The 13,410-nt window shown below is 47.9% G+C and overlaps 1 protein-coding gene and 1 long non-coding RNA gene across 11 annotated transcripts in view; one reads left to right on the top strand and one right to left on the bottom strand.

Annotated features, from left to right (window-relative positions):
- The window catches only part of GRAMD1B (GRAM domain containing 1B), a 111,990-nt gene that overhangs the window by 95,485 nt on the left and 3,095 nt on the right, over positions 1 to 13,410 (top strand). For 9 of the 10 annotated variants that reach the window (XM_021376226.1, XM_021376222.1, XM_021376224.1 and 6 more), the window contains 14 exons: positions 607 to 691; positions 1,579 to 1,682; positions 1,838 to 1,933; positions 2,398 to 2,478; positions 4,136 to 4,251; positions 4,692 to 4,905; positions 5,595 to 5,784; positions 6,131 to 6,274; positions 7,167 to 7,285; positions 8,595 to 8,737; positions 9,377 to 9,480; positions 9,881 to 10,084; positions 10,312 to 10,402; positions 11,826 to 11,933. In XM_021376226.1, coding sequence (XP_021231901.1) covers positions 607 to 691; positions 1,579 to 1,682; positions 1,838 to 1,933; positions 2,398 to 2,478; positions 4,136 to 4,251; positions 4,692 to 4,905; positions 5,595 to 5,784; positions 6,131 to 6,274; positions 7,167 to 7,285; positions 8,595 to 8,737; positions 9,377 to 9,480; positions 9,881 to 10,084; positions 10,312 to 10,402; positions 11,826 to 11,933 — 1,799 coding nt within the window. The remainder of the gene's footprint in view (positions 1 to 606; positions 692 to 1,578; positions 1,683 to 1,837; positions 1,934 to 2,397; positions 2,479 to 4,135; positions 4,252 to 4,691; positions 4,906 to 5,594; positions 5,785 to 6,130; positions 6,275 to 7,166; positions 7,286 to 8,594; positions 8,738 to 9,376; positions 9,481 to 9,880; positions 10,085 to 10,311; positions 10,403 to 11,825; positions 11,934 to 13,410) is intronic. The other variant, XM_021376225.1, reaches the window with a different exon arrangement.
- The window catches only part of LOC110387728, a 3,256-nt gene continuing 2,933 nt past the window's right edge, over positions 13,088 to 13,410 (bottom strand). The window contains exon 5 of the long non-coding RNA XR_002432668.1: positions 13,088 to 13,264. This is a non-coding gene — a long non-coding RNA (uncharacterized LOC110387728). The remainder of the gene's footprint in view (positions 13,265 to 13,410) is intronic.

Below are 13,410 nucleotides of genomic sequence, written 5' to 3'. Positions count from 1 at the left end.
GGCCAAATGTCTGCAGAATAAGTGAAAAACACGGTCGAGTCCCCACACAAGCCTCTTCTGCAACCATGTTCCCCCTCTACCAGCAGGGAGCTATGGGTTTACTGATTGCCAGGTGAAGCACTTTGTGGGAAAGGGAACGGGAATGACTGCATCACTCTGGAGCTCTTGATGGCATTGGTCATTCAGCTGCTGTGGCAGGGCTGCAGCTGTACTGAATCTGGGTTTGTCTGGGGTTGCTCTGCTGTTCCTGGGATTGGTAGCTAGTTGATGCATTGTAAACTGAGCATGTATTGGACAGTGTATGATGGCAGGAAAAGAGATTTCCCCTCCAGCCACAGCTCCCATGCAGTTCTGCATTGCAGACAAAGGTGTAGGCGTTCTGTGCTGTACTTACTCTTCCAAGTCAGGTTCTCCTCTTCCTCTCACTTAATGCAATGATTCCCACTTCCTCCCATCTGTGTGTCTGCTGTGATGGGAGCTCCTGGCCTCATGCTTTGTAAGTGCATCCGATCCCCCTTCTCCTTATCAAGGTGTTCCTGTTTTCCCACTCCATTTCTCTGTGCTCATGCCCACCCCTCTCTTTAACAGGCGCTCTGTTATTTGCAGGTATTGAGTCCGACGTACAAACAACGGAATGAAGATTTCAGGAAACTCTTCAAACATCTTCCTGACACGGAGCGCCTCATTGTAGGTAAGGACAGTCCCTTTGTGCAGTGCTCCTTTTGTGCAGGCCTGTGGTTTCAGGAGGAAAGCAGCACACATACATGCAGCATTTCCCTCTCCTAAGAGACTGCCACCAAGGAGCAAGCCCGTTGTCTCCTGTCCACAGGCAATCCCCTCTCCTCACTCTTTCCAGTGGGTGTCATTTGTTTTGCCTCAGGGAAAGCAAAGCTGGTTGGTGTTCAGCTACAGCCTTGTCTCCTTGTGGTTTGAGGAGTGTGTTCTCCTCCATAGTGCTCCCTGACTCTCACTGGTAGTGTCTGAGCTCTTTCCTCCATCGGTCAGGGTCACGTGTCTCAATGTGCACGCTGCTGAACTTCCCTTTTTATGAACTCTTTTGTACATCCCCAGTGCTCCCTACTTGCACACAACTGCCTTCCCTCCATCCATTAAAGCTTTGGCCCTGCAGTTGATTGGTGACTGCCCGGTGCATCGCATCTGTTCTTTTATCTTATGTAACTGATGATCTCATACCATGTCTCATCCTGCTCAAATATGCACGTACTAGCAGAGGATGAGAAATTGTTTAGGAGGCTCAAATTGGGAGAGAAATGAGCAACAGCACTAGAAGGCAAGAAGGAAAACCCTGGTTAAAATCTCGAAATACTTCATAGAATGTTACCAAATGGCCAGCTAATAAGGCTAGGTAGTCTGTCACTAAGAGAGATTGTGGTGTGCTGCAATTGTAACACAGCAGACAGAGCAGCAACTGTGGCCCAGTTCCTTCTGGCTTTGCGCTGACTTTCTGCAGAATTATGATGAGTAACTTCCCTCGGTGCTGCTGCTTAACCTCACATTTAGGCCATCCTGCCTTCTCACCTCGGTGCTCCTTACTTACCATCTGTTGTTCACCTACAGATTACTCATGTGCGCTACAAAGAGACATTCTCCTGCAGGGCCGCCTCTACCTCTCTGAAAACTGGATCTGCTTTTACAGCAACATCTTCCGCTGGGAGACGCTGGTAAGGCTCTCTGACTGGCACACTGAGCATGTGTTTTATGTCAGTGTATTTGCTGACAACTTTAAAAGCACTCTTTCCATCGTCTTTCTCACCAGTGTCTCTCATTACCCGCTTTCTTTTTCTGCCTTCCCCTTTCTGCATGGCTCTGACTGTAGCTGACAGTTCGCTTGAAGGATATCTGCTCGATGACCAAGGAAAAAACAGCACGGCTCATTCCTAATGCCATCCAAGTTTGCACTGACACTGAAAAGGTACATCCTGGAAGCCTCCACCTCTGGGGCCACACTGTCTGGGTGTCAGGGGCAGGGGAATGGTGTCTGCACCAGCTCCATGGGAGTTTTCTGAACGGACTGCTCGTGGTATGTGGGGCCTGGGAGAAAGCACAAATGGAAAAGGGCTGGGTGCGGAGCTTCTGCAGACCTCGGGCTTCAGCTGAGTCTGGAATTCATGTAGCTCCTATGTGGAGTGTAGAGGAGGTCGAGCTGGGTTATACAGTGTTACTCGACCAGCTCTGTTGGTCGAGAGGCACTCAGCTGTGCCATGCAGGCTCCGTGGACTTCTGTCTGTGCCCAAGAACTGAGCAGCAGTGCTGGGTGGCTTGCTCAGTCCTTCTGTGCGCTGTCTCTATAAAGTGATCCAAGGAGGTGTTTTTCTTCTTCACCCCCTTTGTGAGCCTTTTCTGAACTGATTTTTCTCTCCATCTCTTCCCATTCAGCACTTTTTTACTTCCTTTGGGGCTCGAGACAGGACGTACATGATGATGTTCAGACTCTGGCAGAACGCTCTCCTTGACAAGGTACCGAGGCCAGCACCTCAGTGTTGGGGTGGGATGAAAAGCAGGTGGGGAGTTTATGCAGAAGCACAATACCTGGGACTAACATGTATACATAAAAAAGACATAGTGAAAATAAACATGTATTTAGATGGAACAGAGACATCGCTGTGGGTGCAAATATCTCTTTTCGCATGGAATTCTGTCTGCGTACAGACATGTCTTGCACATGCTGAGGTGTGGAAGCATGAGTCTCAGGGAGGAGATTTTTCAGGTCTGCAATACACGTTACAGCCCAGAAGAAAGCAGTTCAAATTGCAACACAGCTCAGTACACAGACAGCGTTCTTAGTATGTGTGCGCTTCAGAAGTGTAGAGGGCATCCCCAGATAGAAAGAGAATGGTGTGGGGTGCATTGGATAAAGGCCCAGTAGGTTGGATTTTAAAATAAAGTGGAGAAATGCACCTGCTATGCTAGAGTCACTGTATATACTATATTTGATCTGAGTATCTGTTCCACTGTCCATTGAGTATTTCTGGCTTTGCTGCAGGAGTAAGACTCAAGTGCTGATCTTACATGGCTGCCAGTGTTTGGAGATGTTTGAGCTTCAGTTCATACCATGCTGGAAGGCTGAAGTTATCGTGTACCAGAATGCCCTGTCCTGAAGTAGGGGTAGTATTTAGTGTGCAAAGGGATCACTTTGCAATGGGCAGCTTGTGTTGCTACCATATGCTGTAATTTAATCGGTCTTTTGAAGTTCATAACAAAATTTGGTGCCCTTGGTTTCAAAGTCATAGCAAATGGGAACTGAGATGTTTGATTATTATTTTTGATTTATTTTTGATTGCTGCTTTTAGGAACTAGTTTAAAAATTTCCTGCCTCACCATGTACAGTGACTGTGGGAAGAAGTTCAAGCCAGCAATTCTGAAAAAGTCCCCTAGGGTTATTTTCCATCATTACCAAGAAATCTTTGTCATTGATCATACATTTCTCACATGTGAACATCTGTTTCCTTTCATCAGTGTCCCACATACTTAAATCACGAGTTCTGCCCCATTTCTTGAGCTCCAGAATGCAGTCATATGGCAGTCAGCTGACCTGCATCCCTGAAAAGCTGGGCTTTTGTCAATGGTCTCGTTGATTCGTTTTCTCTTTTGAAATACGTATAAGCTTTTCCCAGTAGTAACTTCTCTTGATTTTAATCTACAGCAGAAAATGTTTCTCCTTGTTTCTGTTTTAGATAGTTTTCCCCATTTCTGTAGTTTTCAGGTGGCTTTCATTTAAGCAGACTTGGAGGGAAAGAAAGCTCCTAATGCACTGGGATTTGGTATGGCAGGAGACATTAAATGGAGGCACAGCAGAAGAGATGGGGAGAATGCATGTAGAGGAAAGCACACTTTTACTGCTTGCATGGTTACATGCATAGTGTTGTAGTAGCAGGAAAACATATTACTTGTGCTGTTCTGAGTGTAGCCTTGTGCTGGGGAAAAAGGGCATCCCAGTCCTCAGTGCTGTTCGCTTCCATTACCTACAACAGGAGTCAAACATGAAAATGGTTTTGGCAATGCTGAGTTAGTGCATGGCAGCGTGAGTCCCAGTGTAAGTGTGAAGTGTGGCGTTTTCATTATGGTTTAGTGCTCTCGGGTGAAAGTGTACCCTAATCTCTGTTCCCTCTTTTAGCCTCTCTGTCCAAAGGAGCTCTGGCACTTTGTCCACCAGTGTTACGGGAACGAGCTGGGTCTGACCAGCGATGATGAAGATTATGTGCCTCCTGATGATGACTTCAACACGATGGGGTAAGAGGGAATGAGATATGACATCTGTTTGTGATGAAGAAAAGATGGCTTCAGGAGAGCAAAAGTCCTTCAGTATTTCATACATCAAACTGCCATTTGTCCCTGCTGTGAGGTTTTGGGTTCTGGCCAAATATTTCTTTGGCCTTAGGTGTGTAATGGCTAAAAAGCTGAAAGTGTACCATTTCCTCCTGGAAACTGGTAGGAGCTGAAATAGTTGCTTCTCTCTTTGCTGAGCTAGATGAGTGATCCTGTACATGTGCCAAGGTGTCCCATTCACCGGGCTAGTCAGCATGTTGCGTGGTCAGAAAGTGCTGATGCTTGCCAGTCTGTGTATAAACACTTGAATAGTTTGGGCTTGATCTCCCCTGCTCTGAGCCATTTCTGCTTCCAATCAGACTAGAAACTGCACAGAAATATTCTTACTTGCTCTATGTGTCCAGTTGTAGCTGTACTGAGAGGTGTAAACATAAAAACCTGTGTTCTCTGTGGCGTCTCAGCTACTGTGAAGAAATCCCTGTGGAAGAGAATGAAGTCAATGACAGCTCCTCAAAAAGCAGCATGGAGGCCAAGCCAGAAGCTAGCCCTCAGCTGCCAAAGAAATCTGTAACTGCCAGCACACTGACATCCACAGGGAGCAGTGAAGCACCGGCCTCGGTAAGTGGCCTTCCTCCGTTGCAGTGGCATCAGGAATCCTTTTTTCTGGGATTTCACTGGCAGTCCTTGAGTGACTGAGGTGATCGTTTACCTCTTCCACTGCAGCAGACCGCAGTCCTCGTGCCATCATTTTGGAGGTCATGGCATTTGCCTGAGGGGATGTAAGCAAGCCATGCCTGACCTAAAACCTAGTACACTGGACTCACAGCAGCAAGGGTGTTTCCCCACATACGGTTTTAGGTTAAAAGAAATAGAGAATTGGAGATAATTATAGTTCTTCCTCTGCCTTCAGTGTTTCCCAGGGAAGCAGTGTGCACCTTTGTTGGCGTTGTGGCAGAGCACACCTTGTTTAACTATAACCTGAACTCAGATTTTCCTAGCTGCTATAGTACGTGTCTGGGGCACAAACAGTGTTGTTTGTGCACCTGTCTGAACAAATGAAAAGCCTGGTGTCTATCCCAAGCTGGAATTATGTGTGTTTTTTTGGGAGGATGTGATCTGATGTGCCCCTGCGCTTTACAAATACCTCGTGGTTAACTTTCCACCTTTCTGTTATTTAATTTCCAGACATGTTGAGGCCAAATGCTCCAAGGTGTGATAATTGGCCCACAGATATGAATAGTTTTCAGAAATAACCCCTACTTTCTAATTGCTGGCTGTGCCCTCATTGTGCTCTGTCCTCGCTGCAGTTTGATGGGGTGCTACCAGAGGAGGAGGAGGCAGTAGCAGAGAGTCCTGTGGAAAAAGACATTGGCATTGCAAATATCATGGGAGAGAAGATAGAGATCATTGCCCCTGTGAACTCCCCTTCCCTGGACTTCAATGACAATGAGGACATTCCCACTGAGCTCAGCGATTCCTCTGAGACCCACGATGAAGGTATGCAGGGCAGGGCCATCAGTGTTTTGTTCTGCTTTTCCTCGGTCTCTTCCAGGGAGGGACTGGGACAGCAAGTACAGAATTTGTTTTCTGGACCTTAGGGTCCAGATGTGAAGAATTCTTGGCCTGGGCTGCAGGAAGTGAATGAGGGGGGAGGGTGATATTTGGAAGGATGTCCCTAAAAACTGCCACATAGGTAATTACCCCTTCTGATGTTCCTACTGTTGTCCTGGGATCGGTGGAGGAAAAGGGATACAAGTAATTCCATTCTGTAAGACACTGTCCTGGGGCTGTGATGCTGGCACAGAGGATCAAGGCTGGGGCTTGCGGGCCTGTTTCCCCACAGGTGAAGTCCAGGCATTTTACGAGGACTTGAATGGCCGCCAGTACGTGAATGAAGTGTTCAACTTCAGCGTGGACAAACTGTATGACTTGCTTTTCACGGACTCCCAGTTCCAGAGGGACTTCATGGAACAGCGCCGGTTCTCTGGTAAGCTGCTGTTGGCAAAACCCGGCCGCTGATGCGGGCTGTGTTCCCTGTGAGCTGCAGGCATCTGCACAGAAGCAAGGTCTTAGCGTGTAGCTCTTGAGCACACGCCTTGGAGGCACGGCGTGGCTCATGATAGAGGCACTGGGTGATGCTGTGAGGCCTTGGGACCTCAGTGATGTGTATTGATGGTGATCAAAAACAAGTAGAACCCGCCTTGTTTGGCAGCGTGGGTTTATTGTCTAAGAGCCAGGTGTACGTTTATGGTTGAATCACATTCTTTATTTAGCTTTTTTGCTATCAGTTAAGGCCTGATCCTGTTTTCAAGGCCTAATAATCAAGGAAAAAGCTCTTCTAGCTCCACACCAGGCACTGGTGCGGGCTGTGTAGTTGATGGTGCAAAGAGAGTGTCCCTTGGCACACTGCAGTCCTTTCCCTGTAACTCTAGGTTTGCTATAGGATCAATTACTCCAGCCTACCCCCTTCTCCCTGCACTGCAGGAGGGGAAGGTATTCCTCACACTTCTGTTTCCTCGTGGGTGTCTAAATCTGAAGCTATGCTGCAATGAGGCTCTTTCTGCAGCTGCTCTGCTTAGTCCTCTGACTAGCAGACTTGCAGGACTCTGCAAGCTCGGGGCAAAGCCACTTGAAAGCAGCCCCAGGCAGAAATATTCCCATCAAATCGTGGGAAAGGATGCACCTCATCCCTGCAGTGATCACATGCAGTACAGGAGACCTTTCCTACACACTCTCTTGAGCTCTAGTGCATCTAGCCAAGCTCTGCAGGGGGAAGGAAATATCCTCCTGAGCTCGGTTATTTGGTCATGCCTTTTCCTCAGGAACTGACTTGAGATCCCTTTCCATTACTTTGACGGAATATTGTTTTCTCCTCTCAGATATTATCTTTCACCCCTGGAAGAAGGAAGAAAATGGCAATCAAACCAGAGTGATCTTGTATACCATTACCCTCACCAACCCTCTGGCTCCCAAAACTGCCACTGTCACTGAGACGCAGGTATGTGGACGGGCAGCGTGGCTGTAATGCTTTGTACAAACAGATCTGTGATTTCCTTCCTTGCCTCGGGCATGCTGCTTCGCACGTTTGCATTCTCCCTATCCATTTTCCTTTACACGTTTTTCTTGTATTAACTTGCTACCCAGTATCACTGCAAATGTGAAGAGCTGATCGTAAGCTCGCACTGGTTTGTGTTGCAAGGAAAAGACTGTGATTTCTCCAGCAAAAGCAGATCAGCTGGTCAGCAAGCAGCAGGTTCTAACTTCTGTGTTTGTTGCCTGTAGTGGTGGTTTTTGAGCTGCCAGCACAGGACAGTTACATACTGTCAGCTAGTCCTTCTCACAGCTCTCCATAGAGCTGTCAGGCTTTTTACTGGAGAGGACAATTAGATGGTTGTTATAAAAGGTTAAAAAAAAAAAAAAAAAGGGGAGCATCTGCAGTGCATTAGAAGAGCTGGGCTACCTGTATCCAGTAGGTGCTGCAGCTACAGGGATTAAATGCTTCCTCCCATGTCCAGAGATGAGTTCAAGTGGTCAAGGGTAACAGCTGTAAGTTAGCTTGAGAGAATATTAAGGGGGAATCAAGAAAAGATGGGGGTGGCTCTGCAGGATGCTTCGGGGAAAGGAGAATCCCAGCAGCAGGGTGTACCTTGCAAGGGTGGGAAGAAGCATGCTGTGCAGAAGCAAAGACTGTGTGCAGGGAAGGTAAGAGAAAGGAGAGGACAAGGTGATGGGCAGAGGGAACGGCACGCTTCCAGGCAAGCAAGGACGTGGACTGTTTTATTCTGAATGTGGTGCCAACCACAGAGGTGCACTTTGCTGTGTCCTCACTGCAGAGGTAAGTGGAAAGAGTCTGTAAGAAAAGCCACAGTTTTACATATGGGTCTGCTGTGTCTGTTCCCCCTGCAAGAGGTTTGCTTGGAGACAAATAAAGAAGCAGATCAGAAACAGTTAAACAAACTGATGTGTTCTTACAGTGATTTGAAGGATAATTCAGGTTAGAAAGGACCTCTGCTCAAAGCAGGGGCAGCTCCCCTTTTAGATCAGGTTGCTGCCTGATGAGCCAGATATGAGTTCAGTGAAAAGAGATAACACCTGCAGAGGTCCCTCAGAATCGGTCCTCACGTGGCAGAGAACTGTGTGTCTGATGCAACATGCTGGAGGTTCAGCTGCTGGATGGGGCTTGGGCATGGGCATGGTCTTCTATTTGTCACAGAGCTGTTTTTGTGAAGTGCTAGTGAAGGTGCCTATCTATCAAAGCCATGTTCTAACCAGACTAATAGTTGCCTTGCATGCTGTCTTTTATGCAGACAATGTACAAAGCCAGCCAAGAAAGCGAGTGCTATGTCATAGATGCAGAGGTGCTAACTCACGACGTCCCCTACCATGATTATTTCTACACCATTAACCGCTACACATTGACTCGTGTTGCCAGAAACAAAAGCCGACTCAGGTACACTTCTGGTGGGGTGAACAGCTTTACTGCCAGCCAAAAGGCACCTTTGGGTGGGCGTGCTTCTTTTGGTGCGTTAGGAGGGCTGGGGAGAACTGAGCCTTGTTCAACTCCTGTCGCAGAGAGTTAGCATGGAACACCTGCCTCTTGTGGCACTGAGCAAACAGTGGAACTTAGAGCTGGGCCAGGGAAAAGATCTGCAGACTTTTCTTGTCCCACTCTTTGAAGCAGTTGTTTGCAGGGGCAGTTGCCACACACAGCAAACAGAACGCACTGAGCAATAGGACATACTTGCAGGCTGCGCCTCTGCGAAGCACCTTGCAGGACAAGCAGAGGAATTTGGTACCAGGCAGAGCTCTAGGGTTTGTTTCACTCTGATAAGTAATCTAAATGGCTGCCTGCACGTGGCCAGGGGGCTTGGGAGTCCTCTCAGGGGAAGCTCTCTTGAGGCCTTCCTGCCTCTGCCTTTGGAAGGGCTTTTCATGCAGTGCTTCTGATGTGGAAACACCAAGGGCAGAAACCATTCCAGAAATAAGAGTGGGCACGATTGGTTTTCGTATAGGCATTGAGCAAAGGACTGGGAATGGATGTAACTTCTGGTAAGAAAACGGGGAGAGTGACTTTCCCTTCTTCTCACAGGGTTTCCACAGAGTTACGTTACAGGAAGCAGCCTTGGGGGCTGGTGAAATCCTTCATCGAGAAGAATTTCTGGAGCGGCCTAGAAGATTATTTCCGTCATTTAGGTACGAGTGGCAGTGACCAGAGCTGTGGCAGTGACAGTGGCACTCTCAGCAGCTCATGCTTGGCTCCCTGTAAGCGGGCAGCATAGCAGTGTGGTAGCTGCTGCCAGCCTGCTGGGGATTAGACTTCAGAGAGGCTTTTAAATGGGGTGAGCCGAAGTTATTGCCCCAGCAGCTGGCAGCACCTGCTGATCATCAACTCCTCTCTGACACAAGTAAGGGTTTGGCTGAAGGTGTGAGGGATCTGTAGTGTGTACTGTGGCACAGTCATCTCATTCCCTGTCAGTCAATACCTGTAATCCATCCAGCTGCTGTGCCAGTAGAGGGCTCAGAGTTTGCCTGTATCATTGCAGTGCTGGTGCCGCTTCTGTTAAATGCTTTCTCCCCCTTGCTGTCACTGCAGAAAGTGAACTGACCAAAACGGAGAGCACGTACCTGGCCGAGGTCCACAGACAATCCCCCAAAGAGAAGGTGAGCAAGCAATCCACGGTCCGCCGGAGGAAACGGGCCCATGCCCATCTGCGGGTGCCGCACTTGGAGGAGGTGCTGAGTCCTGTCACCACCCCCACGGATGAGGAGGTTGCTCACCGAATCAAGCACGTGGCAGGTAAGGAACCGCAGACCCCTCATGCACGAGGATGGAGAGCTGGACATCTCTGGAGACAAACTGCTTTGAGTCTGCTCACGGGGAGTTAATGAGGAGAAAGGCCTGGGCTTTCCAGAGCAGTGGCTGCGTGATGGTTGTTTTGAATAAGATAGAGGATCAGGTAGAGGAAAAGTGTTGCCCTCTCCATGGGACAGCATTTCATAGCCTGCACACGCCTGTCTCCTCAGGTTCCACGCAGACACGGCACATCCCTGAGGAGAGCCCCAGTGGCTTCCACCTGCAGAGTGTTTCCAAACTGCTCCTCGTCATCAGTTTTGTGTAAGTGATTTATTTTTATTTGAACTCTGCCTTCACAGTCATCCTCTAATGTATTTTGCCCTCTCGTGTTTCTGGTGTTCTCTGCTCCCATCAGTGTTCTCACTAGATCAGCAGCAAGAACCACATTCAGTCTGTGTCCTTTTTATGCCACCACCTTTCACAGTTACTAGTCTTGGACTTGCTGGATGTGTGCTTAGAGCGAGCCCTTGTATTCCTGTGACTCGGTCTTTATGCAGAATAGGCAGGAGTGGTTATTGTTTCTCTGCCTCTTGGGCTGCCCGTAGCTTTCATGTGCTAGTGCTGCAGCTGGAGATGGAGAGGGGCTGTGAAGCAGTACGAATTAAAGCAGCAGTCCAGGACAGCAGGTGTTTGCATTGCTAAGTAAGCTGAAAGTATAATATTAACCATATTAGCAGTAGAACTTGTGCTCATTCTTTTCACAAGCTCCATTCATCTTTTAGTGAAGAGGCTGAGATTGGTAGGCTGGGGTTAGTTTTTCTGCATTTTTTTTCCCAATGGGGAGAAAGGTGGCAGAGATTGACAGCTACAACCCAGAGCTGCTGGAGAATTGTGGGCCTTGTGACAGCTGGGTTTGGGCAGGCACCTGGTGCTGTTGTCTGTGGCTAGGCGGGTGGATAGCAAGGCACAGAAACGTTACAACACGCTCTTGCAAACTGCTAGCTTGGCTTAGAGCCCTCCATGTGCTAACCCTGAGTGCCCAAAGCAGTGGTGTGCACAGCCTGTGGTGACATTCCCACCTCAGTACAAGGCAAGAGTGGGGAGGGCTGGCTGCATTGTGCCCTTACATGGCAGTGTGTCTTTGTAGGTGTCCACAAGAACCACACAGCTTATCTTTTCCTGGTTGAATTTCACCATTAATTGCAAGTTCTTTCTTTCCCTCTTGGGTCTCTTCCCACTGTTCCTTTCTGCCCTCCTCTCCACCATGTATCTTCTGTGCTGTCTGTGAGCCTTCTCTGCTCAGCCCAGTTTCTCCTGTTCTGTGTCAGTCTGTTTCTAACCTGCAGCTACTCCGTCTTTTCTCTTCCCTGCTCCCATTAGGATCTGTTTCAGGTACTGTCTCTCTCTCTCTTTTTTTTTTTTTAAAAAAAACAACAACAACAACAACAAAAAAAACCTCCTTACTCTCCTGTTTCCCTCATTTTCTCTGCATTCAGCACATCCACTCATTCAGCCTGTCTGATGCATCACTCATCGCTGTCTGTCCTCCTTACACATCTCTCTCCCATGGTGAACTTTTGGGTTCTGCTTCCTCGACCCTTACTCAGAGTAAATCCTTACTGACATACAGCGTGGACCTGGGTCCCAGGAACCTTGAGAAAGTCCTGGGTGTTTCCCCAGGTGTGTCAGGCGGGCAGTGGGGTAGCGGTGCTCATAGTAAATAGACTGTTTTCTTTATTTGCAGCCTGGTGTTGCTGGTCATTCTCAATATGATGCTGTTCTACAAGCTTTGGATGTTGGAGTATACCACCCAGACGCTCACAGCATGGCAGGGCTTGCGGCTACAGGAAAGGTACTGGCACACCAGCTTTGTCTTTACGTCTTCTTGCATGTTTCCTGTAGGTGTTAGAGGCTTTCCCAAGGCACCAAAGTTCAGGGCTATCTGGTAGATAATTTCTCTTTTGTATGGAATAGATGAAGCAGGCAAGTAGCTGAAGCTATTTGTCAGTGTTGCCTGATCCAAAAGTGCTGAACAGATTGGACCAAGGTTGTCACCTCCCTTCCTCTGAGGACTCATCTTCCCCCTGTAAGTAAAGACATGTCTAGAAGTAAACTCTAAACTCCGGACGAGAATTTGGACTTGTGACACAATTAATTGTTGGAAAAGGTGTGGGTCCAGATACTGGCAAATTGTTAGCACAGGAGCAGGAGAGAGAGATTATGTGGAGGACACAGGGCACTCTGTAATGACTTGAGCATTCCCTAGAGGCGTACTAGATGGTAAGTGGTGAAATGACATTGCAGGTTGACTTTGTTTCTTTAATAACTGGTAGGATGGAGCTGTGCCCAAGGCTTTTTGAGCAGCCTGTGTTATTACAGTGTCCACTGGGTGTGTGTTAGCTGAGGCATGGAGAGCTTTGGGCTCTAAGGCAGCATTTCCCTTTTTCTTTTTGCAGACTAAATGCACTGTTGGGATCAGACTTTATTGTATAGACTCCCCATCTTCTCCAGGGTCACAGGCAGACCTGCCAGTCAGCACACCCCCCCCCCTCCCCCAGAGCACCTTTTTGTAGATGGCATTTACAGTGTTGACCTGACGGCCCAGAGTTGTTTATAATGCTAGACACCAATTCTGTGTTTTAAAAGCCATGTGGCAATTTTAAGTGAATACTTTCTCAGTACACAAATGCTAAGTGTTGTGCCTGACTTCTCTAACACAAGCTACAATGACTTATTGTGTTATCTATCTCCTGTTGTGCACTTGGGGGGGAGCACATTCCTTCCTTCCCTTCCCTTTCATTAGCCCTGCAACAAGGCTCAGTTTAAGGCTCCCCAGCCCCTTCCTTTGTATCCATGAGACTTAGATGCAGGGACAGTAAGTGATCCCCCCCATATAAGAATAAACAACCCTCTCCCTGTAGACAAACAAAGCAAGAGTTAGAAGTAGACTGCTATTTATTAGAGAATGCTTCCATTTTTAAATTACAATAGCTTTTTTTTGTTGTAACGCTTAAATCAATGACATTTTATCTCCAGGTTTGGAGATGGTTGAGCAGGACAGGTCCAAGCACTCAAGCTCCTGAGCAGAAGATCACCAGGACAGGTTGCTACTCAAGTCCACGTAGCTGTGGCACGCCAGGCAAGTAAGTGAAGCTTGGACTGGGTCAAGGTGAGGATACATCTCTGCAACACAAGGAACATAGTTAACACAGCATTTGGCCACAGCAACCCACTCTGCTCATTTGCTAAGGTAAGAGGAAGAGCGAGAGAGCGAGAGAGCGAGAAAGAGAGAGAGAGAGAGAGAGAGAGAGAAAGAGAGAGAGAGAGAG

This window comes from Numida meleagris, chromosome 23 (assembly GCF_002078875.1).
Source record: "Numida meleagris isolate 19003 breed g44 Domestic line chromosome 23, NumMel1.0, whole genome shotgun sequence".
NCBI lineage: Eukaryota > Metazoa > Chordata > Aves > Galliformes > Numididae > Numida > Numida meleagris.
This window is presented reverse-complemented; position numbering and strand designations above follow the sequence as displayed.